The sequence below is a fragment of the Tauraco erythrolophus genome, chromosome 6, assembly GCF_009769465.1.
Source record: "Tauraco erythrolophus isolate bTauEry1 chromosome 6, bTauEry1.pri, whole genome shotgun sequence".
Taxonomy (NCBI): domain Eukaryota; kingdom Metazoa; phylum Chordata; class Aves; order Musophagiformes; family Musophagidae; genus Tauraco; species Tauraco erythrolophus.
Window position 1 is genome coordinate 48667073 of NC_141470.1, and position 25616 is coordinate 48692688.

Sequence of the window (25616 nt, forward strand, 5' to 3'; positions counted from 1 at the left end):
CAGTCCCCGGGGAGGTGCAGACCATGTCAGCTCTCCATGGCTGGTGCAGAGGAGCTTGGAGGAACCTGTTGTGCTGTGAAAAGCTGTCTGGTGCTGGTGGAGTGAGAGGGAAGCTGGAGGTGGATCAGGAGTTGAGGCAGATGAAAGCTTCCCCTCTCCCTGGCATTGCCCTGCCTTTCTCCCTGCCTGCTGAATAAACCTGCGTCTCTTTGGGGCTGAGCCATCAGAAGTAATGAAAGAAAATCTCTATGTTTTATAGATGCATCTTCCCTTATTTAATTTGAAAGGGGACTATTAATGTCATAAAGGAAAGTAGGTTGCTCTTATGTTAGCTTGTCTTTCGAATGGGTCAAGCACTTTACAATCACTAATTAAACTTTACAACGTGAGTGCCGTAGTCCTAGCTATATCCCCTGAAAGAGCACTTTGCCTAAGGCCACACAAACAGGTCATGAGCCGCCTTCTTTTGAGTCACACATGTACCCTGACTGCTAGAACATGAATCTTATTGCATGAGAAGCAAAATATTGGCAGCCCATAACTAGGTACCATAGATAAAATGAGTTAAATTAATGCGTGATGAAGTTACACGGGGGAGAAGTTTGGCCTAGAATCTGGCAACTGGCAGGTTGCAGGAACCATCTGTTGTCTGTGGTACCAAGTAATAATTTTCCTTAGTTACTTCTAAATCTCAGTTACTCAACACAATTTGGAAACAGAAGTTCTGCCAGGTTATTATGAGCGCTTCAGGTATCTTCCTTTTAAGTGTTGATTAGAAAAGCTTTCCCCTCCATTACTCCCAGACTTATTTTGTACTCATGGCAGGTGTGGGGTGGGAGACTGAACTGCTCAGTCTACCCAGGAATGAGTGCTCTCACTAGTGAATATTTTTTTCCACCCACATGTTTTAGCTGTATCCTAGACAAAGTGTCTCCTTAGGTATAGAGAGGAGTTTTATTGTTTGTTCTTTCCTTGCTTGCCTTACTGGTGGACAGTAGAAGAATCATTGTCGCTCCTGGTAAGGAGGTTTGTGGTGTTTAATTTAGAAACTAGGGCTAATCTGGCAGCATTTCTCATTGACTTCCAGTTTGCTATCAGTTAGCAAAAGCTTTATGTGGAAAAAATGAGTATAAAATTGGTGCCAAAGAGAAGCAAGACCCATTACTGCCTCATCACTGATCTCTGGAGTTATGCAGAACTTCCCAGCCAGACACTGAGCTGAGCACAAGGCTTTGGAATGAAGCGGGGGGAAAAGTGGGTGCCGTTACCAAGAACTGCTCATAATGTTTTTGTCAAAATAATGGCTTTTCAGACTGTGAAAACAATGTTAGCAGAAAGGATGTATTATTCAGAATGTTCAGAGGGTTTTTTTTGAAAGGTAGGGAAATACATTTAAAATTGATTTGAAATGAAAAGTTATGCAATTGCTAGGAATGAAGCTATTTATACAGTAGTGTCAGTTTTCCCACTTTTCCTATTCTCTGCTCCTTTCCCAAAAGAAATAAAAAGAAACAGCAAATAATGTTCGTAAGTTACTATAACCAAAGTCAGGTAAATTAGAATGTTTCCTTTTTTTTTTTTTTTTTTAATTAAAACCAGAAAATTCAATGAAAATGCCTCAATATAATAAATGTTCTTATATTTTGAGTAGCAGCTTTCATAGCAAACAAGTGTCCTTTGTCATCTGTATCACTAACCTTACAGAGATTCATATTAGTATGGCAAAGCACAAAATATGTCCCGTGCAGGTACTGTACAGAGATATTCCCTGACCCCCTATTGCGTCTGTACCCTGAGAGATTCTGTCCTGGGGAGTTGCAGGAATTCATCTTTTCCTCACTCTCTCTTTTTTTTCTTTTTTCCTTTCCTATTTTTAAAGTATGTGAGCTTGAATCCTGACTTGAGCAGGTCGAGTTGGGATTTTGAATTCGCAGCCCAGTCACTCAGAATGTCAATTGTCTTCCAGGGCACTGCACTGTGAGTCCCAAGGCTGGAAGCTCTTTAAAAGACCATCTGACTTTTAAAGGAACATTTGCAGGAGAATATATATCTTTTAGGTCTTTCTAAATCTACCAAGTGTGATTGATTTATCAATATGTAGCAACTAATGCTTAAATAAAGAGACATGTGTTCTCCAGTGGTGTTATAACGCTCCATTAGAAAATTTGAAATAATTTCTAAAAGCGCTAATTTCCATAATGCTGCTAGTTAGCTTTTTTCCCCCCTGGTCTCATGTGAGATATTAAGCTGGCTGACAGGCTTTGCCTCCTGGGTCTGCGGCCCTGGCACGCTGCTGCCTAGTTTGGGGTTTTCAGCAATAAGTTTTAATACTGGGAGAGAACAGAAGAGTGCTGGTGCAGTGCCCCCCAGACTACTTCTTAGGTGGTAAAAGGTTATTCCCTCTTACACTATTTCACAGTGTTTTTATCCAGGCTCATTTAAAAATATACCACGCAGTTGTGCTCTCCCTTCACCTGCCTGCAGTCATGCCCAAGTACTTCTGACAGCCCTGGATGCGCTTTCTAGACTTCTTATTTTAGCCAACGTCTGCCTCTTTGTCACCCTACGTGTATGATGATTCCTCTTACACTTTGCTCCGCGTGCTTCTTCCCAGCCTTTTTGACTACTTCTGTTTTATTTACTCCAAGAAATGTCCTTATCTCATCATTAGGTGGTTCCACTGAAATAAACAGATGAATCCTTTATACTTGAATTTTGTAAAAATCTTGTTGGTTTGCACATCTTAATGTTTGTTTCTACATTTCATGGTAGCAAGTGTCTGAGGAAAACGTATAACTAGAGAGAACACTTAGAGAGGAAAATAGTGTGAAGCACAGAAATAAAATCCAGGAAGATGTACATGAATTAAAAACCCATAATGAAACCCCTGTGCTGTGTGTAACTCCTCCCACTGTCCAGGTTCTTGGACTCACAGGGCAGCTCTTAAGCCTAGATTTGTCTCATCAACAGCCTTCCTTTCAAAAAAGATTCTGCCACGAGCACTGTGTTTCTCCTTTGAGGGTCCCTAGGGCTTGGTAGCCTAGGTAGCCTTTACCAGAGCTGTCTCAGTCCTTGGTTGTGAGGCCACTGCGATGGCAGAGTGGCGGGTTCGTTATTCCAACCTTGCCAGCAGGCTGGCTGGGTTAGGTGGAGGATTGCTTGGTGCACACTGACAGGTCACCGTGTAGTGCTGCAGGCACAGGCCAGGCTGAAATGACTGCTCGCAAGTACCGCGTGCCTGGTGCAGTTCTTACCTGCCCCATAATTGGTGATTAATTTAGAAACTGGCCTATATCGTGCAAAGCTACAAGCCATTTCCTTGATGATCTGGAAAGTTTTCAATATCCTGAGCCATTTAAAGTATTATCCTTTTCCAGCCAAGACACCGACGCTTGAAGATTTTTGCTAGCAGTCTATCTTGGCAAAGATTTCCACTTCCATTCCGCAGCATGCTAGAACTGAGAAACCTATCTATGCATAACTTCTCATCACATCCTCCCAGTAACCCTTAGGTAGAAGTGTGGAAGGGAATGGAGTGGGGTGAATTTTGGCAGGAATTTTGAATATCAGAAGATGAAAAGAGCACAGAGCTGGAAGAATGCAGTGATTCCCCATGGCAGGGAATTCCCAGCCTGCTGTTGTGTATATACCCACAAAACCCAACATGTTTCTGGAGCTAGTGGTAAGGGAGGAATGTGATTCAGAAAGTAGACACCTAATCTCACAGTGGCTGTAGACTTTGAGTGCTTACCATGTTGCCGATGTCTTTGCTCCCTCATGCTGGCCAGCATCAGTCGCTAAGAGAGCTGTGTGACGTGGACCCCTCGTGCGTCCATTCTGGTGTTTAACGGGGCTCTCCGAAAGTCGTTCCCATTTGGTCTGTAAACAGAGCATCAGCTGCTTAGGAGCTTCGGAACAGAGCTGAGTGTTTCCTGCGCTGTGGACAGCTTATTGCACCTGTTTGCTAGGTTTGGGTGTTCGTCTTTGCTTTGTGGGAAGCTGAGGAGAAATTTTTGCATGAGATTATGAAGTTGCAATAAAACGTAGATTGTGCTACATGTTACATAATAGGAAAATCCACTGAAAATTTCCAAATGTTCGTGGGCCCTTTATTTCCTTTCTAAGTGGGTGCTGCTTATTTTTCCATGAGCCAGCAGACTATAGGGAGTGAACTAAATGAATTACTGGCCATACTAATGCAGGGAAGTCTGGCCAGGTGCAGTATTCCCCTCTATGCATGTTATGTTTTTGTTAAAATAACCAAACTGATTGCATCCGTCCCCCCTCTCTGTAATACCCTGTCATGACATTTAAAAACATGCAAACTTCTCTGATTTACTGGAAATCAGGGTTGGGAGTATAAAAATGTGTTGAACAAAGTGCAAATTGACTGTGATCTGTAAGTGAAGGAAAGAATTAGTTTAACCTTTGTTCTTACTCTAGTCTTTCTGATAGACATTTTATGCTTTTTTCTTCCTTTTCTAATTTTTTTTTTTTTTTAAAAGGAACTACTATATGCCAGCTGGAATGTGGAGGCACTTTAGTGCTAGCTCAAGTACAGATAAATCACAATTATTAATGTGTGTGTGAGCAGTGCCTGGGAGCTCTATTCTTGACTGTGTTGTGGTAGATTCTGTCAAACAGAAAAGAAACCGTTCTTGCTCATGAAGAACTTAAAAAATGCATATGAAAGGAAGAAGCAGATGGATAGACAGACAGATAGGAAGAGCAAAGTGTTATTGGTTGGTGTGTCAGCCATCAGTTTTATTTTGTTGTTGCTTTTTATGCTCTGGACCTTTTCCTAATGCTAAGTAGCTGATAAAACAATGCAACAGTGACTTTTTCCCTGTTCTTGCTTCAAAGTTGGGAGTCCACAACACTCCAACTGTGTCTCTGCTCTGAGGAATGTCTAATACTATCCTGTCTTGGCAGTGTCAAATAAGATTTTGGGGAAAAGTGAACCCATTCTAGACTGTTAGTCTTAGGAAAATCTTGGAAGCAGCCTCATTTTCAGGCATTGATGACATGCTCAAACTTCAATTTTCAATAACGATGAGCACATGTTTAAAAGACTTGATTTTTATTAAAAGAAAATGGAACTACAATGTATGTGTCAGATATGGGATCTGGAAAAAGTTTTTCTGTTTATCAGTAACACCAGGACTGCTAATTCACAGAATTCCCTGCTAACATTCCCTGTTGTGTGTGTGCGCAGCTCCTGGCTTTGCATTTGATATATTAGAATCTGGTAGAATAAACAAGGCTACGGATCCGTCCAAGCTTCTTGGTGGCAGAGAGGAGAGGATGTGGGGGATGGAGGCAGACCAACTGCAGAAGGAGTCAAATAAATGATAATGATTCAGAGATCTCTGAATGTTGAACTTCAAAGTCTTTAGAAAAGCAGGTATTTTTGTTCTCTTTTAATGATGGTGGAATTGAGGGAAGGCCAGTGTTCCCAGCGCAGCTGCCATGGGAATTACAATAAAGGCTGTTGAGTTTTGCAGAAATAGCTCTCCTGGTTAGTACCAGCTCAGAGATGGGAGAGTCTGGTTTCTCCTGCATGGCAGTACAGAGCGATAACTGCTCAGCTGCTGCGAATGCTTCCTTTTAGCTAGTCCTTGTTAGTGGAGAGTTTGTGGTAATGGGAGTAATTAACACTCTGGGAGTCATTTCTGTGTCCTGGAAGGGAACAGAAAGCCATCAGAGCAGCCCCAGACATGATTGCTCTGCAGGGTTATTTTCTCTCTCTCTTTCTTTCTTTTCCATTGTGCTTGGGTTTTGATTTTTCTTCTTTGTGTTAAGAAAGCTGGAGAGCTGAAATGTTCTGTAAATTGCATTCGTGCTGAGCTTGGGCTAGGTAGGCTAGTTAAAGGTCACTCTCGTGGTCTACATGGCCTCCTGGTGGGGTGGGGAGAGTGTTTAAGAAGGGAGTCACATTGTCCCTTGTGGCTTTTTTAACCCTTCTTCTTCCAGTATAGATTTGAAGAGCTCTTGTTCTGAATTAAGTTTGTTTAGATAGGCCCAGGAGGTGAGAACTTTGAAGGGTGATTATGATAAAATATTAACTCTTCCAGCAGCCAGACGGCTTCCCAGCCTAATAGCTCTGAAGTGTGAGGCTGTGCTGCCATGGTCCCATGTTTGTTGTTGAACTGAGCACTTCACTAGCTTGCTCATATCCCATCTGAGGCTGCTGGTGGCATTTCAGCTGTATGCCTTGTGAGAGCGTGTGAGCTCAGCTCCCCATGCATAGGTACCTAGTTTGGGTATTACACAGTGTTTCTGGAGGTCAGCTCCAAGAGTAGACTTGTCATAAACAGTCGTTCTTGCCTTCGCCGGGTGAGAAATGGGGACAGGGAGAAGGGCAACGAGCTTAACCTGTCTGATTGCAAACCATGTGCCCAGATACCAGGAAACCAACCAAACACCTACCTACAGATCATAACTGACAGTGTGTGTATGTGCATCTGTATATCCAAATCCACTATAGAGGAGCAAAGACGAAGTAATTCTAGCTTTTAGTCTAGCTTTTTTGTTTTCTTTTTCTTTTAAAAGTACACTTTTGGATTGCAATCCTAGACCTTCCTGAGTAGTGGCATCTCCTTTTTGCTTTGATACAGTTTTTTTTGCCGCTGTCTCCTGGGGAGCTCTGTGCTGAATTCCGATAAAGAGAACTGAGCAACTCCGTATCTACTTTAAAGAATGGAAAAGCTAAGCCTGCAAGATATATCAGTGGTGGGAAAAAACAATGAACATAGGACAATATGTCTTCTCCTTGGGCTTGGGGTGGGGCAAAGGCAGATGTGGTTCTCACAGTGATGTTAGAGACTATGCTATATCCCTGGAGACCATCCAGAAGAGGTCACCAAGTGCTCTGTCACCTCCAGTCCCCAATTATAAGATGCTGGCCTTCATACCGACATATGTCTCTACAGCCAAGATAAAGCCCTAAACCTCTGTTTCCTCTTCCGCTTCTTTCCCTGCAGCCAATCATAAAAGATGCTGCATCTCATGAAGTTCTGCCAGCTTCGGCAGGACCCCTTGGTGTGTTCAGCTCTTTGCAAGGCAAAGACCCCATTTTCAATTGCACTTCCAGCCTCTTCACTAAGGACAGCCTATCTTGCCTTAGCCCTGACCCATGCAAGCAGTGTAGTGCCATCAAACTCTCCCTGGGTAACAATCATAGAATAGCTGTGTGCTTCTATTTTCAGCCTAGTTCTTTCAGCTCAGCTCCACTGGCACCCCAGAGTCCCCTCCATCCCAGCAAGAGGATGATGCCAGCATCCAGATTTATAGCTAAGATGCAAATGCTGCTAGAGGAATTAAAAACTAAATTAATCCATGTGGTTTTATCTAGTCTCTTGAGTTTCAAAGCCTCCATGTCCTCTCTCGGTTCTCTGTAAACATCTCACCATGCATCCTTGCTGAGGAGACTGTGTGATAGGAGGATTTTTGTGTTCCTTTTTTTTCCCTGGTGACAGTAGCAACTCACAATTTTCACATCTGCATTTTAATCGGAAGGTGTTTTTTGTTATTTTTTTCCCCCTGCTTTTTTAGCCACAATTCAGCTGGTGATAGAGCAGGCAGAAAGATTTCTGCTTAAGAGACAGGAGTTTCTGTGGAGACCCACACTCAAGGGGTGAGCCAAAAGGGAGCCCATTGCTTGCTAGAGAACTGGATGAGTAGAGACAGGCTGAATAAATACTATTAATTCCCCATTTCTCTGCTACTGGTGAGCTTGGCTTTTAATATCAATTATTGATTGTGAATCTCACTGGACCATTTCAAGCATCATATGTCATAGAACTGTAATGATGTGATTGCTGTGCTTTGGGCCGGCTGCAGGAACGCACATGGATACAGAATCAAATTAGGGTCCTGTTTACCCCTTCCTAAAACTCTTCTGCTTCATTAGGGCCTGGGGAATAAAGCAAACTGTTGGATTTTGGGTTTTTTTTGCAGTGAAGGTAAGGACAAGGGTGAGTTCGCATGGGGTGTAAATACATGGCTCCTAGGTGACCAATGTATGTTTTTTCCTTCCACACGAAGTATGGCATAATGAATAGTTTTGGTTGTGGAAGGGGGTGGCAGACAGGGGGACTGTAAATCTCTCCTATCAGTGTGTTAGTGGGATTTTGTCCAGCACCCTTAAGTGGAGTAACAGGACTTATACAGGCTTGCACTGGGCTGCAGTGGCAGGGGTTTGTGAGGGAAGCCAGCCTGTCCTTGGCTTCATCTAACTCTATTACTCTTTCTCCACTAGGAGTTGCTGAAAATTACGCTTTCAAATACAAAAAAGTCCATCTCCGAGCAATTAGCAGCCAGAGAGGGAGATAGTGGAGGAGGGAGGGCAGGGAGTGACGAACCCATCCCCTTCAACCTTTCTGTGCGGTTGGGTAAATAAGCTGCGGAGCAGCACTGTGCCCAGCCGCTCACCCTCTTTCCTAGGCAGGTGCATTGCGAGACGTTTGCAGAGATATTAACCCCGTATACAGAGTGTGCCAGTCAGTAATTATGGAAATTAGTTGGCAGTTAGATAATGTCACTCGCTCTCTGCATACAGCTGATAAGCAGTTGAGAGCCGCTCCAAAGCAAGGGTGAGACCCTCTTCATAGGCTTCTGAGCAGATGGCTCTGACCTGGCATTAATAGGCTGCTCTCAAGTTTGGGAAGGGGTGTGGTGGTTGGGTAGCACTTGCCCAGGACGCTGCGATGGGGCTGCCTCCCTTCCCCGGCTTGGGAAGTTGTGTAGCACTGTCAGCTCTGTGGGTGGGACGTTTCAATAGTGCAAGTGGGTGTGTTTCCTACAGCGGGTTTTGCGTGTGCAAGATGCTGAGCCGTCTGTTCAGCGTGCAGGTTCCTCGCTGTCTCAGCTCTCTGGTGGGCCAGGGTGGTGATGCAGGCTGCTGGAGGTGCAGTGGAGGTAACTTGCAGGCTCTCTTGTTCCTTCAGGGTAGCAAGTGTTTGAAATGCTCTGCAAAGACCTCGCCTTGTGGTTTGTTGAAGGGCTGATCATGTCAGACCGGCTGTCTTGTTTCATGCTGCTAAATCATATTAAGCCAAGAATATAACATGGAAAATATTTGTTATGTTGCTTTTCCGTGTGAGCAATAGGTGGAATTGAAACAGGAGTGTTGCTAATACATAACTGGGAGAGGTGATGTCCATCATGAAGTCTTTTTATGTCAGATGTAATCATGCAGTGACAAAGTTTGAGATTTCTCAGAGATAATATATATATGAAAATACCATGGGGTTCTATAGTTATTGTCCCAAACTGTAATGTATTGCTATGGTAGCAGTGTGCTGTATGAGGCTGCTAGGGTAGTACTTATGCTAAAAATAAAATGGTAAGAGCAGAAAATTATTCTTTCTAGTGTGTCTTGGAGGATCATTGTGGGAAATGAGTGAAGCACAGATTTGTTGTATGAGGATTTACTCTCTCAAGGTTGGGATTCAGGTCCTGGACACTGCTAAAAAGGACACTGGGTCTTCGGAGTTTTTCTTGAAGACCCTGCTACTGTGTGATGAGCTTTGCTTTGACAGGCAAACACGTGAGACACAAAACTGGAATAGCGGGAAGTGCCGTGGGTCAGGACTGATGGGTGCTGACAGAGCTCTGGAGGACTCTCAGATGGCCACAGCGTGCTAGCTGCTGGGTGCAGGCAGCTGTCCCAAAACCTGAGCTGCAGTGTCTAAAAAGGCGACGAAGCACTCAGAATTGACACCTATATTTAATGGATTTTGTGTCTTCTTCCTCTTCTGAAACAGAACTGGCATTGTCTTCTTTCAAAACAGCTAGAGAGGGACTAACTTGACTTCCCTCAATCAGAACAGATAGAGAGGAATTGCCTTGGCTTCCCTCAGTCAACCCTGTTTCACCATTTCAGCCTGGTTTCCCTTGTTAACTGTGGTCTTTGTCCTTGCCTAATGAACAGGTATTGATGTTACAGAAATCTGTACCACAGCGGTAGCCTGCCACCTTTACTGTGCCTTTGAAATACCCCAAGGATTGAATCAGCCCATGGAGACTGAGATTTCTGTGTGTGTGTAAAACAGGGTTTCAGCAGCCTAGAGTTGGGAGAGATTGGTAGGCTTTTGGACAGACATTTGGGTTGTACCTGGGCATGTGCATCTCATCTGTGGTTGTCTATAAAGTGTTCACACCTGCTGCTGTGATTTACAGCATCTTTCACTGGTTCTCACAAAGTTAGTCTTCTAAAACAGAGAGAGAAGAATAGTAAGGCTGAGGACTACTTCTGATGCAGACGGTGCAACCCACCCTGTCCAGGAGAATCGGAAGCTGCAGTAAGAACCCCTTTGCAGTGAGATCTCTGTGGGCAGTTGGTGCCAGCCTGGGCTTGCCTCCCACCCCAGCTCAGGCTGAGCACAGGGCTATCTGATGGAGCAGTGAATTTTGCTATGGTGGTGGTAAACATTCCAGGGACCTGTGAGCTGCTGGGAGCACATCGCTGGCTAATTTACACACATTATTATATTCCTATTCCCATCTCATCAATAATTCCAGGCTTGGGTCATCACTTTCTCTCTTCCATCCTTCTCACTCTATTCTCCTTCTTCATAAATCATGGGCTATTTTAGTGGAGCCACTAGGGAGCACAGAGGAGAAAGGTAAATGGACAAGAGCCACATACATTTTTTTTTTCCCCAGCTGATTTTCAAAGCCCCCAAAAAACCCCATGAACTGAGCTAACATCATGATTATTGGGAAGACAGATGATTTGAGCATTTGGATTTTTTTTTTTTTTCATTTTACGCCTCTCCTAACACCTCCGTTTTGCTCCTTCCATTCTCCTGAGCCAAGCTGTTAACAATTAAAAGGAATTATCTTCCCTCTGGTTTTGACTTGATTTTATTTGTGTTTGTAGCAGTTTAGCTAAAAAGCTTCAGTCAGGCAGCTGCAGGGAACAGTCCTGGTTTCCACTGGGCACTCAAAGCTCACATTCCTCTCCAACTTGCGGGTTTACTTTTAATTGATCCATTTTGTTTTCCAAGTGACTTCTTTTTTGTGCTGGCTAAATTTGCTAGACTGACAGCCCTGGACACTTATGGCTTCTGCAGGTCCCTGGGGCAGGTAAGGCAGAGGCTGTGACTATGTGAGCTGTCCCCTGCATTGCCTAGCGATTCTCCTCCAGCTCAACTTCTGCCCTTACCAAACAGAAACTTCTCTGTGCTTCCCATTTCTGCAGTGTCTATGGGCCTCCTCCTTCGGAGCAAGGCAGGCGGTGGGGTCGAAATGCATCTGCTAGGAGCGATAGCAGCCCCAGCAACTCTCATCGTCCACAGCACGAAACGTTTTTCTGAAGCAAATACTGTCTCACAATATTTGTGATCCAGTTTGTGAAATCTGTGTCCATGCTGGCTTTTGGGAGTTTGAAGGCCTTGAGTCTCATCACCTCCTTTCCTGCTTTGTATCTGTGCTGATGTTAGCCATTCCCAGAGCTGTTCTTATGTCCAACACATCTCTGTGAACAAGTGCCTGTGTTAATGGAAAACTTACTTTCTTTTTAAGAAGGATTTTCAAAGAATGAGCCTAACTTTGTGCTCTCTTTACTTGTCATCTTAAAACATCCTCCTACCCCAGGCATACAGTCACCCACATGCAAATAGGCAGAAGTGAATTAAATCCCGGTGTTAAGAGGTGTAACTCCTGCTCGCTGAAGGCAGTTGTAATTACTCACTGTTAGCTGGGGGTGAATTTGGCCTTTTTGCCAAACCACTAGACCAGGGTAAGTGGTTAAGGGCTTAGTTCTTATCATCTAAGCTACAAGTTTCCTATCATCTAAGCTGCAACTTGCCATATATAATTTGTGTAGCACATGTTCCCAGGTTGCAAAGGTCCCTGTTAGAGTCTCTGAAGTGTGCAAGACATGTAAAGTAAAAGCAGCTATTGCATGACAGGCTGACAGTTGAGTTGTCTTCTCTAATGCTTACTTGGCATGCTAGGAAGCATAATGAAAGCAGTGGAATGGGAAGTTTGGATAATGTCTTCTCTTGCCCTTCTCTTGTATCAGCTCTCATACTCTAAGGAACTCTTGTCTTTGCCCTAAGCATTTTCATTGAGAGGTAATTGTTACTGATGAAGCTCCACCACCATTTCTGTCAGTGAAGTCAATGAGATTGCATCCATCAAAGGAGTTAAATAATTTTCTGTGTTTTTATGTTCCTCGGCATTGTGATGTGTGCAGATCACTTGGTGAGTTCTCTATTTGGTCCTCTTAGTTTTGAGGACACAGATGTCCTTGCTGCTTTGGAGGACTGTATAGCCAACTGCACGCGTGAAGAAGTGGCCAGAGTATCAAGAAATACAAATTAGTTACTGGATAAGATGTTAATAAGCTTCATAGTAAAGATATGGTGAATAGCAGGTCTAACTTTTTCCTTTCTTTTTTTCTCTTGACCCCACAGGTCCTGCAAGCTCTGTGAGTGTCAAGCAGTGAATTATGGGCTGGGTAGCCACCAGTGCATCATGAAGATTGACTTTATTTTTGCGCTCCCGAGGATCACGTGCTTTATGAATTTGCACTCCCCTCCATCTCACTGCCACCTCTGTCAGTATTGTCATCACTTCTAGGAAACCAGAATTTGAGGCTTGGACTTCAGCTCTGCCTTTCCTTCCTCCCTGCAACGACCAGTGTCACCTTTGTGTTCTACCAAAACAAACCGCTGTGGGTTATTTTACCCTTCAGAAAAGTACACCGGCTGGAGAAGTCAAATACCTTGTACTTCTGAGAGAAAAGCTTCTGGATCCTAGAGGATAATTGAGATTCTGCCTTGGGGAGGAGACATTTCCTCTTGGTCGCGTGTACTTGCTCTCTCACTTTCCACTTACTCTCCCTCTCCCTCTGTCGCTCTCTGTGCTCTCCTCCTCTTCCCATTGGATTTAACATTTGGTGTTGATTGCTAGGGTTCTCCTCTCAGTAGTGTGGCTTTTGATTTTCTCCTAGGGAAAAGCAAATTCTTGAAACAATGGGCTTCACTCTGCACTCCGTCTACTTCACCTTGAAAGTGAGTTTGCTGCTGGGCTCCTTGCTGGGTCTCTGTTTGGGTCTGGAGTTCATGGGCATCCCCAACCAGTGGGCCCGCTACCTCCGCTGGGATGCCAGCACTAGGAGCGAACTCAGCTTCCAGTTCAAGACCAATGTCTCTGCTGGACTGCTCCTCTACTTTGATGATGGTGGTGTCTGTGACTTCCTCTGTCTGTCCCTTGTTGATGGGCGCATCCAGCTCCAGTTCAGTGTGGACTGTGCGGAGACTACGGTTATCACAGACAAGCAGGTCAACGACAGCAACTGGCACTTCCTCATGATCAGCCGCAACCACCTTCGGACGGTGCTAGTGCTGGATGGTGAAGCCAAGCCGGGTGAGGTGCGTCCACAACGCCAGTATATGAATATTGTCAGTGACCTTTTTGTTGGTGGAGTCCCATTGGACATCCGTCCTGCTGCCTTGACCCTTGATGGTGTTCTGAGTGAGCCTCCGTTTCAAGGATTTATCCTGGATCTGAAATACGGCAACTCTGAGCCGCAGCTTCTGGGCAGTCAAGGGGTCCGACTGGAAATGGAAGGGCTCTGTGCAGAAAACCCCTGTGAAAATGGTGGCACTTGCTTCCTTCTGGATGGTGAGCCACACTGTGACTGCTCAGCTACTGGATATGCTGGCAAGCTGTGTTCTGAAGGTAAGAGAATACTTCCCTGCTTTCCATTGATCTTTACACAATCCAAAGAGTTAATTTGTCACTTAGCAGGGTTACGACTGAGCTCTTGTCCCTGCTGGTGGCTATCAGAGGAATTAAAGTTCCACCATTCTTTTTCCAGCTGGAAGTAATGAAATGGGAGTAGATGGAGAGCATGAAAAATTGTGAAAAGTGCTTTTCGTAAGGAGGCTGAATTTGTAGTAGGGGCAGATTTTCATCAGCAACTTATTAATAAAATTTGAGAACATAACATAAATTGGTAAATACAGAAGTACCCTATGGTGGTGTTGGTAAAAGCAGCGATAGTAAGAATTTATCTTAGCTATCTGGGTGAATTCCATGACCCTGTGTCCCTGAAAACTGAGTGAAGTGTCAGTAAATGGGAGCCGTGTGTGTATGGCTAACATTGCAGAAGTTAGGCCATCTTTGGTGTTAGCTGTTGCTAGTCTGGAAGTCCCATGCTATGCTCCCTCTTAATTGCTTGCATACTAATCGCTGAGTGGCACCTTGATTGTTTTAGCATCCTTGATTAAATTGCCTTGGGACCTGCTGAACAATCTTTGTTAGTACTGCAAAGGGAAGGGGGATTTGAGTGTTTCCACATGGTTTCATACTATTTTTAAAAATTTGAGACCAGAAGTTTAAAGTCGTGCAAACCATGTGATGAAGTGTATTTCAGGCTTTCTTTCCTGGGTCTTCAGCAGTGTGATGGTAATTAACTGTGTGTGCAAGAGACTTACTTAAGTCAACTGGAAATCCAAGTGTGAATTTGAGAATCTCATTTCAACATTTTTTATGACATTTGGGTTTAAACACAACAGTTTGAGCTTAAGCCAAAGACGAAACTTGGGCAAGAAGTGTTTAATCTCAAGGAAAAGAAAACACTGAAATTTTGTCAAAATTGAAATTCTTGCATTAATACATTACTTATCACAACTAGCATTTGTTTACTTCTTTTGGCAATGAAAATAGATTAACTGAAATTTACTATGTAGAATGTGAGAAGTGCTGAGAATGAAGTCTCTATACGGTTGATATGTAAGCATAAGGCCTACAGAAATACTATGTAAATACAGCTCTACATTTGCAGTATAGATGGAGAAGCAAGAGTGTTTTTATAGAATGGGAGGGTTTGTAAAATAAACATGACATCCATATGTGCATTAATTTTAAGGTGCTATTAATGATAACAGAAAATTTCGCTTTATATCCAAATATTACAGTACAGTACATGACAATTAGATAGGAGGTGTGAGCCTGTGAAGGGCTGAACACCAGAATTCTTCCTGGCTATTTGCTCCACACCCATCAGGTCCAAACTAATAATGAGTCAGAACTATTGTCTGTGCTTGAACCATGAATTATGTGGAGCTGGAGAAACTACTGGGTGTGACCAAGCACTTCAGTAGCTGGGCTACTGGGCCTGATCCTCATACACTTACAGAACAAATACACCTCATGTCTAAATGCCAGCTGTGGGTGGTGGAAGATTACAAGAGCCGCACAGGTGCGTGGACCCCGAAACATGAAGCTATAAGCCTCCTTAAACTACCGTAAGTGAGCAACGCTTCTATGTACCTGCGGTGCAATTGGGAGAGCTCTAACCAGGGCTTGGGTGGTGGAATTTCTGCGTTTCCTGGGTGGGTGCAGCAAGATGAAATACATCTTCTGATGAAGCCAGGGATATTTCTGTGGGAGACATCATGGATCAAGCAGTGCTATTGTTACCTTTTGAAGCCATGCGTCACCATTGCTGTTTGTTTCCTATAGTGATTCATCAGTTTCCAGCCCAACCTTCTATTAAGGGTGAGCAAAGAAGTTTGTCACGATGTACCTTTTTTAATAAACATTTTTAACTCACTGTTAGCTGTGGTCTGTTCACTCACACATAAGATGCTCTGCAGAGGACTTTTCCAAGGGAACAAATATAGAGATTTCCCCAGTCCATCAATACCTTGTCTGGTTCTTCAGTTTTCTCATGTATTACTTCATGATGTATATTTGGTTTATTTCAGAATTTTTTGATCAGCCTTGTTTTCTGCCTCCTTTATGCTGCAGCAGTGGTGATTTCTATGTGTTAAATGCTGTCACCCAAAAATTTTAGTGTCTGTGCACATTGTGGGAAGAAGGAGAAAAACAGAAGAAAAGCTGTTTAGTAAGGGGAAACAAGCAGACAAAGAAAAGTGGCAAGGCAACAAAACAGGAACCAAGTTAAGTATACCTACCTTTTCATCTGACTTCGAAAATCTTAGAAAACTGTAAAGATGCTCTCTTTCAATTCTGTGAGCGTGGCAGAACCTCCACTGATGAACAGAAGGATGTGTTAGGAACAGCAGGACTGGATGCACGCTCTTCCAGCCTGTGGCTTGATTGGCCATTAACCAACTTGTATTTTCTTTGTTTGCTTTTTTCCCAAGAGATTGAAATGTTGTTGTTTTTGGTTGTTTTTTTTTTTTGTCAGAAATGTTCCCTTTGTTTTGTTTTGTTTCCTTATTCTGCCTCTGGATATTTGCAGAAGTAACATGGTTATTTTATTCCCAGTCTCGTTTTTGAAAAAGACATGCTATTTCAACTAGATACCAGCAGCTCTCTTTTGGGGGGATCCTTAACTCCATTACAGTATTTACTAGTCTGTAGTCTGTGTGCCTATTTTCATTTCGTCACCGGAGTTGGCTCTTTTACTGGGAACTGATGGGATCCAATCAATAACAACATCTGTTTGAACAGCTAAATGCAATATGTACCTTTTTAATAATGAGTTCTCTTGACAGTGTCCAGGCCATTACTTGGCTATTGACTGATGCCTATGTCTGCAGATGGTAAAACCACAGCAAACTCATTTATTCTGTGGCCAGAGAAATAAGAAATAAATAGAAAGTGGAACCTGCTGAGCTGTGGTGTGACGGAATGAAGCTCCATTTACAATATTAGGGGTTACTGTAACGTAAAGTGCAATTCCAGTTATGGTCAACCTCAGCAGAGGACACCATTCCATACTGAGACAAAATTCTAAATCCCATCCAGAAAGTGCCCCGATGTGCAGAAAGATTTTTGGTACTTAACGTGCACCCAGAGTTACCAGGATTGTGTATGTCATGGTAGCTACTTGCCCAGATGGGTAGCTGAGCTGGTCATTGCTGGTTAATGAGAAGTACAATTTCTATATCTGGGTGTGTACAGCGGGAGTGCAAATGCGTGCACGCTTTGGAAACTTTGGCTGTTTTGAATAAAATGTGATACTATTTTTATTGCAGTTGGAGTAAACTGGTTCATTGAACCTGACAGCTCTGTAGGGTACAAAGGATGGCTGATTTGAGTAGCAATTAATTTGTATGTTTCTGGGCAGTGGTGACATTAGACAAGAAAGCTGAAGTCAGACACACCTTCCCCTCTAATAAACCTCATCAGTCTCTGTGGGATCAGGCTGCTGCCAAGAGAATGAGGTTCCTGTAGAATTTGAGCAGCACAGATACATTTATGTCACTGGGAAAAAAACAAACCCAAAACCTTCCCCACACAAATTTTGAAAACAGTGCTGCTGTAGCAGCCAGATGAGCATGTTCATATCTGCTCGTTCAGGATCACGCTGTCTTCCTTAGCCTGCAATAAATCCTCTCTTCCCCTGGCATCACCGTATAGAGAGTGAGTTTGCTAACATGGACAGTGTGAGTGCAACACTGTATGTACAAGAGTATGTTGGCCCAAGACCTCACCCCTCTCCCTAGGCCCCTTCTGGACTTTGTGAGGGAAGGTGAACAGAAGGTGTGCTTAGAAATGACATTAACTCTGGTTGTAGTTGCAGAACCAAGACGGTGATGTGATCACCAGCTTCACAAAGCACCATGCTGAAGCCTTTGTATTGCCTGCAGGGGCTGTTTCTAAACGAAGCCTGAATAGGGGCCTGATTGCACCTCTTCCCTTGATTAGAGAGCAAGATTTCCTGGGGATGCTGCCTGCTGAATGACAGAGGAGCGGGTTGCTCTGTAATTATCGCACTTTTAACTGCAGCGGGAACAGATTTTTCTGTAGCCCCTCGGCTTCGTTTAAAGCGACAAGTTACTGCAGGATTTATCCTCCTCCTGCACCTTCAGAGCAGCCCAGTTTTGACTGCACCTAAAAGGACTGCCTAGCCTCGCTTGCAGTCACTGTATCTCCTTGCCAGCCACACCAAACTTTGTAATGCTAAGGGATAATTTGGCACTTTGCCATGAGCCTGATGGGTACACTTAATTTGCATATACATTTACATACATTTTGTAATCAGAAACAAATGAACACGACCATAATATTTGCTTCCACTTGCATATTCCTTGATAGATGAATATAAATTGGTTGGTGTTGCATTCACCAGCAATAAACAGCTGCAGACCCTCCCTTGGTCCTGTGCTCTGCTGTTCTAGAGGACAGCAGGCACTTCTGGGACATGCTTTGTGGGGCCCAGATCTTCACTTACCACTACAAAACTCTAGAATTGATGGTCTCCAAGGACTGTGGAGTAAATATTTCAAGAGGCAAATCTGCTATTTTATGTCACTTCTAATGTCCGAACTCTGGCCATTGGGCAAAAGCTGGTAAGAACTCTGCTTGTGACTTAGTTTTGCAGCAATTTGGTTTTTTTACATCTCTTTCTCTTGCTCATTCTTCCTGGTTTATGTTTCTTTGGTTCTATTGAAAACAGTAGTTTTTTTCCAGTTTGGTTTTAATTTTTTGATGCATTGCCAGATGGGCACCAGAGAAAGATGATGTGTTAAGGTATTAACTAATTTTTCTATTTTTTTTTTAAACTCTAAAGTGCAGTTTAAGCACCATTTGTTATTCTTAAATATTAAAACTGAGCAGGAGCCGCAGAATTTCAATTTAGATCTCACACACCCCTTCACAGAAATGGCCTAGGACCCACCTTCCCTCATTAAGCATGGACTGTCTGCAGCTCCAGACCTAGATGGATTCGTCTCATACCCTCTCCTGCTTTCAGTGCAGGGGAGGCACAGGGAGATTCCAAGCCCCTGTATGGAGAGTGCCATTGATTCTAGCTGCAATACATGCTGACAGCTATATTCTTCTTGTTTCACTCTTCTGTATTATAGATGACCATGAGGCTACAATCCTTTTCTGCTTGATTGCAGATCAGCTGCAGCCCTCAGGCAACAGACAAGTTATAGCCCTCAGTCAAGGCAAAGCTTGCACATCTCCTCTGCTGGGATGAAGCAAATTGTGGTCGGATACAAAGGAGATTGCCACTTGGTGTGAGGTGGAACTAGTAAAGAGTGAGAATAATTTGTAGGCAAGAAGGAGGTGGGACTCGGGGAAGAAAAAACAAGACGAAAATGTTACGTTATAAGAGTAAGCCCTAGTTCACTGAAGCTATTTACAGCAGCTGTTCCATCTTGGTTTTACCTGCCTGATAGTATAAGCGAACAGTTCTTGGCTCTCGCAAAAACTAGATTTGAATGGGTTGAGTGAGCTTCTGGAGGACTAAATCGGGCTGGAGTCTGGATACCAGCTTCCTCTATGAGCCCACAGACCAGCCTGCTGGCTCCTCTGCCCCAAAGCTGCACAGCTAGGATCTAAACTGGACTTTTCAAGCACTACTAAATAACAATTTAAATAAAACTAACTAATAATAATTATGAAAGTAAGCAGAGCCAGAAATTTCTCTTTCCAGTTTATGGTCAGGAGATAGTTTGATTTCAGAATGAAGCTTTATATTTCTTTGGTTTTGCCCTAAAAAAAAAAAAAAAAAGAGAGAGAAAAAAGAAAAAAAGAGTTGATCTATTATTACTGTCCAGGCTTCTGCTGAGCTAGGCAGCCTGTCATGGAGGTCAATCAGCAATAAATATAGCCCCAAGCAAGACAGCACATGCTGTAGCCTTGCTTTCATCCTTGTTCCAGGATGGAGGTGTGCAGGTCATTTGCCACAGGGTAATTTTTGTTAAGTTTTGGTGGAAAATGGAGGGAAATAGTCCTCCCAGCTACCTTGAGAATGCTGGAAACGGCGCGACAAAGCTACAGGGAAAGAACTGGAGGAGAAGCCCGTCTGTCTGGTAAACTCTGGCACTACTAAGAGAAGATGATCCTCTGCACATTGACCTCAGCACTGAATGCCTCCCGCGTGTGGAAGAAGATGGTAATCCATGTGATGAAATAGTAGAATGGCCACCTGTCCTGGGCCAACTTCTGATTTCACCTTACTTCTTACTCCTTTGCTGACCCACTTTCAACTTGATGCATCGTAAAACTTCTTTCTCTCCCTGTAGAAAACAAGGCAACTGCCATGTTATTGCTGTCCAGGGACAGCAATGAGGCTTTTGGGTGTATGTGTGTGTCTCTCCCACAATCCTTCATTGCAGACAGACTCACTGCCATTGTAAGCCTACGCTGCAAAGCAAAGCATTTACCCTTCCTCCATCTGTGAACAGGTCCAGGAGCTGACAGCTGGGTGCGAAACAGCCTAAGGGCTGAGAGAGGTAGATATGGGGATGTAGGGAGGACTGTAGATGTCACGTACTGCACGAAGCAGAACTGGTTTGTATTTGAATGTGTTTGCTCTGAAACGGGCCTGGGACCTGTGTACACTGGATTCGCATTCTGTGTTGCCAAAAGCATTGCCGGTCATGTCATTTCAGCTGTCCAGGCCCTTCCTGCATGTACGCTTGCTCACCTCATTATCCTTAGAGAACACCAAGGTGTTATGTGTAAAGAAAGTGGACTGGGATAGCGGAACTTGGATGGTCCGATTGTAAGAGTGTTAGCACCTGAGAGACTGGTTTCCATTTCTGCTACAGGCTTCCTTCGTCCCCGGGGTGATTTGCTGGCAGACTAAAGAACTCAAGATTGAATTGACTGACCTTCCTTTGCAGGGGATGTGTGCCTGGTTATCCTCTGTGTCTCAGTTTCCATATCTGAAAGCCGATGGGGCTTCCTGTACTCTAGATATTAAGAATTTCATATGTTTCTGTATGACAGTGATAGAGATGTATAGCTATCTTAGCAGGACAGGTAAATGATGACAATTCATGAGCACCCGGTAGGATGATCTGGTTTGATTGTCAGTTTTCCAGCTAGACTTGCAGTTAGAAATTAAGGTGTCTTTCCTTGTTAAGTGGCCATCTTTGAGGAGCATTCCTCATCTTTATTTTCAACTGGAATTGAAATTCAAACTGAATTGACATTTAGATAGATATGAGGAGGAAATTCTTCACTCCAAGGGTGGTGAGGCACTGGAACAGGTTGTCCAGATAAGCTACGGATGCCCCATCCCTGGAAGTGTTCAAGGCTAAGTTGGATGAGGCTTTGAGCAACCTGGTCTAGGGGAAGGTGTCCCTGCCCATGGCAGGGGGATTGGAACTAGATGATCTTTAAGGTTCCTTCTAACTGTTCCATGATTCTATGAAATCTCCCAGTTTCCTTCCACTTTGTGCAGTGTCACACAAGGAGTACTTGGGCCCTTCCCAGGCCAGGCTGCAGTTGTGCTGGTAAAGACAGAGCCCAAGCAGCAGTGTAGGCTCTTCCCTGTTGGGTGACATGGAGCAGATGCTGCACTGCAGGGTACTGATAGGAGCAATGGGAGAAGGAGAGCTTTTGACTGTTTTCTTTTGTATCTGTCCTGTGTGCTCCACTGACTTCCCCCAAATGCCCTCTGTCGTGCACCTCAGACACTGATCAGATACTTTTCCATGTGCAGTGACCCACCTCTGCCTACCTGTCCACGTTGGCACTCTGCCTGCTGTGGCGGCCGGGTCCAGCCTGTCCCTTTCACCTTCCATGCTTGAGACTCACCTCGACCTTGTGCTGTCAGGGAAAGCAAAGAGAGTATAAAAGGCCACCAGAGCAGAATGGCAGAGTTTGCACTTCCTCTGTTCCTGTATGAATTAATGCATAAAAAGCAGGACAGCAGAGAAGAAAGCCCGTTGGGCTCGTTTTGAGTGTTTAATTAGCCCAAAGCTGGCAAATGTTTTGTGATTCTAAGGCACTGAAAGGGTAGGTGAAATCTTCTCTCTTTTCCTGTCAACTCTCGTCAACACAACTCTAACTGCTCAATAGATACAGCAGGTGTACTTGTAGCTGCTCTGCAGTTTGCAATGTGGGCCAAGAAGGAAAGGGGTAGTTGGCTCTCAGGATTTTGCTCTGAGGTGTGGTCTTCCTCCACTTACTTCTGGAATTTGACCAGTAAAGTAACCTGAGTGAATATAATGGACCAGGTTTGGCTCTGAGTATTTGACAGAGACCTTTATCAGCGAGGAAGAAGCAGTTCATCGGTAGATGTAGAAATTCGAGCTGTAGGTTAAAACCAGTCTTCAATCCCTAGGGCTGCTGGCAGGCCCCACAGTTTGCTTGGCTGCTGTGTTTATTCAGAAGCCTTTCTTGGACTATGTAGTCTCTTGGGCAGATTTTCATTTCTTCTCAGTTGGTTGCCTTAGTACTTGAGAAAAATGACACTGAGTTTTCCAAACCTCTGGTGTATCTCCACAGGCATGTGTTTGATTTTCTGGTGTCTCCTGCTACTTCCATCCTGCCAGCTTGGTGTTCAGAGTCAGAGTGCCTCTCAGTACCTTTCTCCTCAAGGTGGTATAGGAGAAATCCTTGGAGCTAAAGGCAGGTTTGTCCACTGAAGCTGGTCAGAAACCATAGTTGAGTCAGAGATGACTAGCAGAGATGAGAGCAGCTCGTGTTGTGATCTGTGAATTTCATAGCTCAGTGGCGTTTGCAGCTAAATTCCTTAAGCTTCTTTCATTATGTGGCCGAAAATATATTGCATATACTCCCCAAAGAATTTTTTTAAATGAGGAAGAAGTGTATGGAATCATTCTTTAGTAAAATACTGTTAAAAAAAAGAAGGGAAAAAAGAAAAAGGTGAGGTTTGTGAAGAGGAAAAGAGGTTAAATTGCTTGTCTAGGACCACCTAAAAGAAAAAGCTGGGAAACTAGCCAGAATTTGTGAGCTTTTTCTTCTTCTTTTTCCTCTTCCTCTGCGGCTTCTGTGAGAGCTGCCCTGGGACTCAGTGAGGTAGGAGTCAGGGGGCTGCACAAAGGGACCGCTCTGCATGATGCCTGCCAGACCTCTGGTGCAATTGAAGATCTGTGTAGATCCTTGTGATTCATATAGCATCGTCTTTTAAGGAAAATAACTGGAGATCAGTGAACATTAAAAAAATACGGATTGGATACATTGCCATCGTGAAGCAGTAGCATTGTTACATGTCTCAGGATAACCAGAGCTAGAGATATGTTTATATTAGTGTCAAAAATGAGATGCAATTCATACAGGCGCATCTAGCTGAAAATTACCAGCTCACGTACTGGTAGCTGTGTGATCATGGAAGCTTGGAAGGTAGTCATATGATGAGAGTGGTATGGTTATAGCTTTATTATTGTTTAGAAGACCCTCTGAGAAAACATTGGATGCTGCAGAAAATGGCAAAATCCTCTTTCTTTAGAGTTCCTCTAGTGGGCACTGTGCTGCTCGAGATCTGATTTTTTTTTTTTTTTCGCCTTAATTGAAAATAAAAAAAAAGTTAGGGCTCCAATGATCAAATTGTAATTTAGGTTACTGGCTTAGCCATCTTCTCCTAAATTCTCTATTTTCCTTCTTTACTTAAGCTGAAATGTTTAGCTGTGTCTCAACTGCAGCAATGAACACATCTACAACAAATTCCCAAACCTGCTGGTTTTGAACAGATATGAGACCTATATTTCTATACACTTTTATCTCTACTTCATATTTTACACATAAATGTATCTGTAAGGCAGTCTGTTTTTTGACTGCCCTATCTTGTGGCATGTTCAAATAAAAGATGTGTGAAGCAATGTTTTGACCAGCTAAGACGCATTAGAATAAGACAGCTTGGAAATGTTTTCTTTGTGAGAAAGGGTGGTTTCATTCAAATCAAAATATTTAGAAAAATATACTGATTTTGTTGACAGTCTTCAGGAAAAGTGATATATTTTTATTTTGTAGAATTTCTGGATTCTGATTTTGTTTAAAATGTAATCTATTTTAATTGCACAAATATTTCTAGCTTATTTTAAATCTTACTGATGTTATTGTGCCTTATATGGATCTACTACTGATGAGCTGCAATATACCACAAAAACGTTTTAAGTATTTTAGGGAAGGGGCATATGCTCCCACACTGACTAAAAAGCTCTAATGAAAACCCATGGACTTAATTCCACTGTGCTATGACTGTGGGAACTGTTAGGCCCAGCAGTGGAGGCAAAAGGACACCTAAGCATATGTTAGACTTGACCAGAGAGGAGAACAGATTTCCAGCTCACAGACAGCAAGTGGAGCCTGGAGAACAGGTACAGCGATGAGTCAGATCGATGATGCCCTTTGAAACCTCCCAGGAGGAAAGAGTGGCATGAAGCAGTTATCATTTCAGTTCATTGGAAGTGACAGATCTGTAGGTACTGCTGTTTGTCAAGAACTCCACTAAAGGAGGCGCCCAAGAAATTATCTTGGGTGGACAGGACTTGGGTGGACAGGACAGTCCCCATTAGACTTCTCAGATGTGCCAGGATCATTGAACAGTGCAGTCTCTGAACAGCGACAGTGAAGGTAGCAAGGCTGCATATATTAAAGGGGAACCAGAGCTGCTGATTTGAGAGGTTGGGATTGTCAGCAGTGTGGTCTTTAGCTTTTTAGCGTGTTGCATTGAACCTAAGTAGTTTGCAATGTAGCTGGACCCGATGACTTGGCAGTGGGCATTCCCAAAGAAGACCATAACAAATACGTCTCTGTGCAAGAAATGCTCTTTGAAATGCAGCCAGCCTAAGCTGAGATTTGGTCTGGATGAGCAAGGCTCTGCCTATGAAAATCACTCGGGAACTGCCCTAGTATGGCATGACAGCCATTCTTGAGCTCTGGGATGTTTTCTCTGTCATTGCCACTGCCGGGTGGTGACTCCCAGTTTGCCCGAGGCAAAAGATAGCTAAACCAAAGTACTAAGTAACAGATCCTCTATCTCGGGAGAACAATTGGCTGCGATTTCAGACCTCATTTGTCAATGGTGTTTAATTATAGCCCTGTTACCACTTACAGTGGAGGTCACTGCTGTGTTGTAGGTCTATTTAGTGCTCCCTCTGGCCTTAAAAATCTATGAATCTATATCCCACTATTTTGGGGCATTTGTAACAGTCTCCACTGGTTTTCTTCCAGAGCTGAAATTGCTTAAGTTTCCTCTTGGTTACTTGACAAAATGATGTTGTTGGAAAGCTGACTAAAACAATTTAAGCCACTTTTCAGGTCTGGGAGTGAAATAAAATGTAGGTTTCATCTGATTTAGTTTCTAGCCTTACACTTGTCCAGTTGTTTTCTCCTTGTGAACGCCTGACTGGCTGTGCTGCAGTGTGGGTACGTGTATTATTTGAACTTGCAAATACAGTGTCATTAATGAGCTGTTCTGCAGAAAATATATCAAATGTACAGAGTATTATATAAAATGTTTTCTTGCACGTCCAGTCACATAAATAGTATTCAACTTAAAATTAACCTCATACACTAAGTGCTCTATCAAAGCCTTCATTCATACTGTTGAAAGATGTGTTTAACTAAGAACTAAACCCAAATCTATTTAGATTTGTTGATCTCATCAGTTTAAAAAAATACTACTTTTACGTCCAATTTTGAAAAGTGATTCAGTCACCTTGGAGCCATGTGACTTGTTTGGGCTTCTAAATAGTAGTTTTGATTGGTTTACCTTCATGTTGTATGTATTTCCATCCTTTTTCACCTCTAATGATTTGGCCCAAAGAGCCAAACATTTGTGTTTGAGATTTTTTCCTTGCCTGTGTTTGTCCTTAATAATTTTAGTGAACTTACACTGAACTAAGGCCAAGGCCATTCAAAGGTTCTCTTTTTTTTAAAAAAAAAAACCTGAAGGAAGAAGGAAAATTAATTGC

At 43.3% G+C, this 25616-nt stretch overlaps 1 protein-coding gene across 7 annotated transcripts in view; it reads left to right on the plus strand.

The window, feature by feature from the left end:
- The first annotated feature begins 12986 nt into the window (after window positions 1-12986).
- The window catches only part of NRXN3 (neurexin 3), a 1026565-nt gene continuing 1013935 nt past the window's right edge, over window positions 12987-25616 (plus strand). For all 7 annotated transcript variants that reach the window (XM_086613885.1, XM_086613892.1, XM_086613886.1 and 4 more), the window contains exon 1: window positions 12987-13695. In XM_086613885.1, the coding sequence (XP_086470011.1) occupies window positions 12987-13695 (709 nt within the window). The remainder of the gene's footprint in view (window positions 13696-25616) is intronic.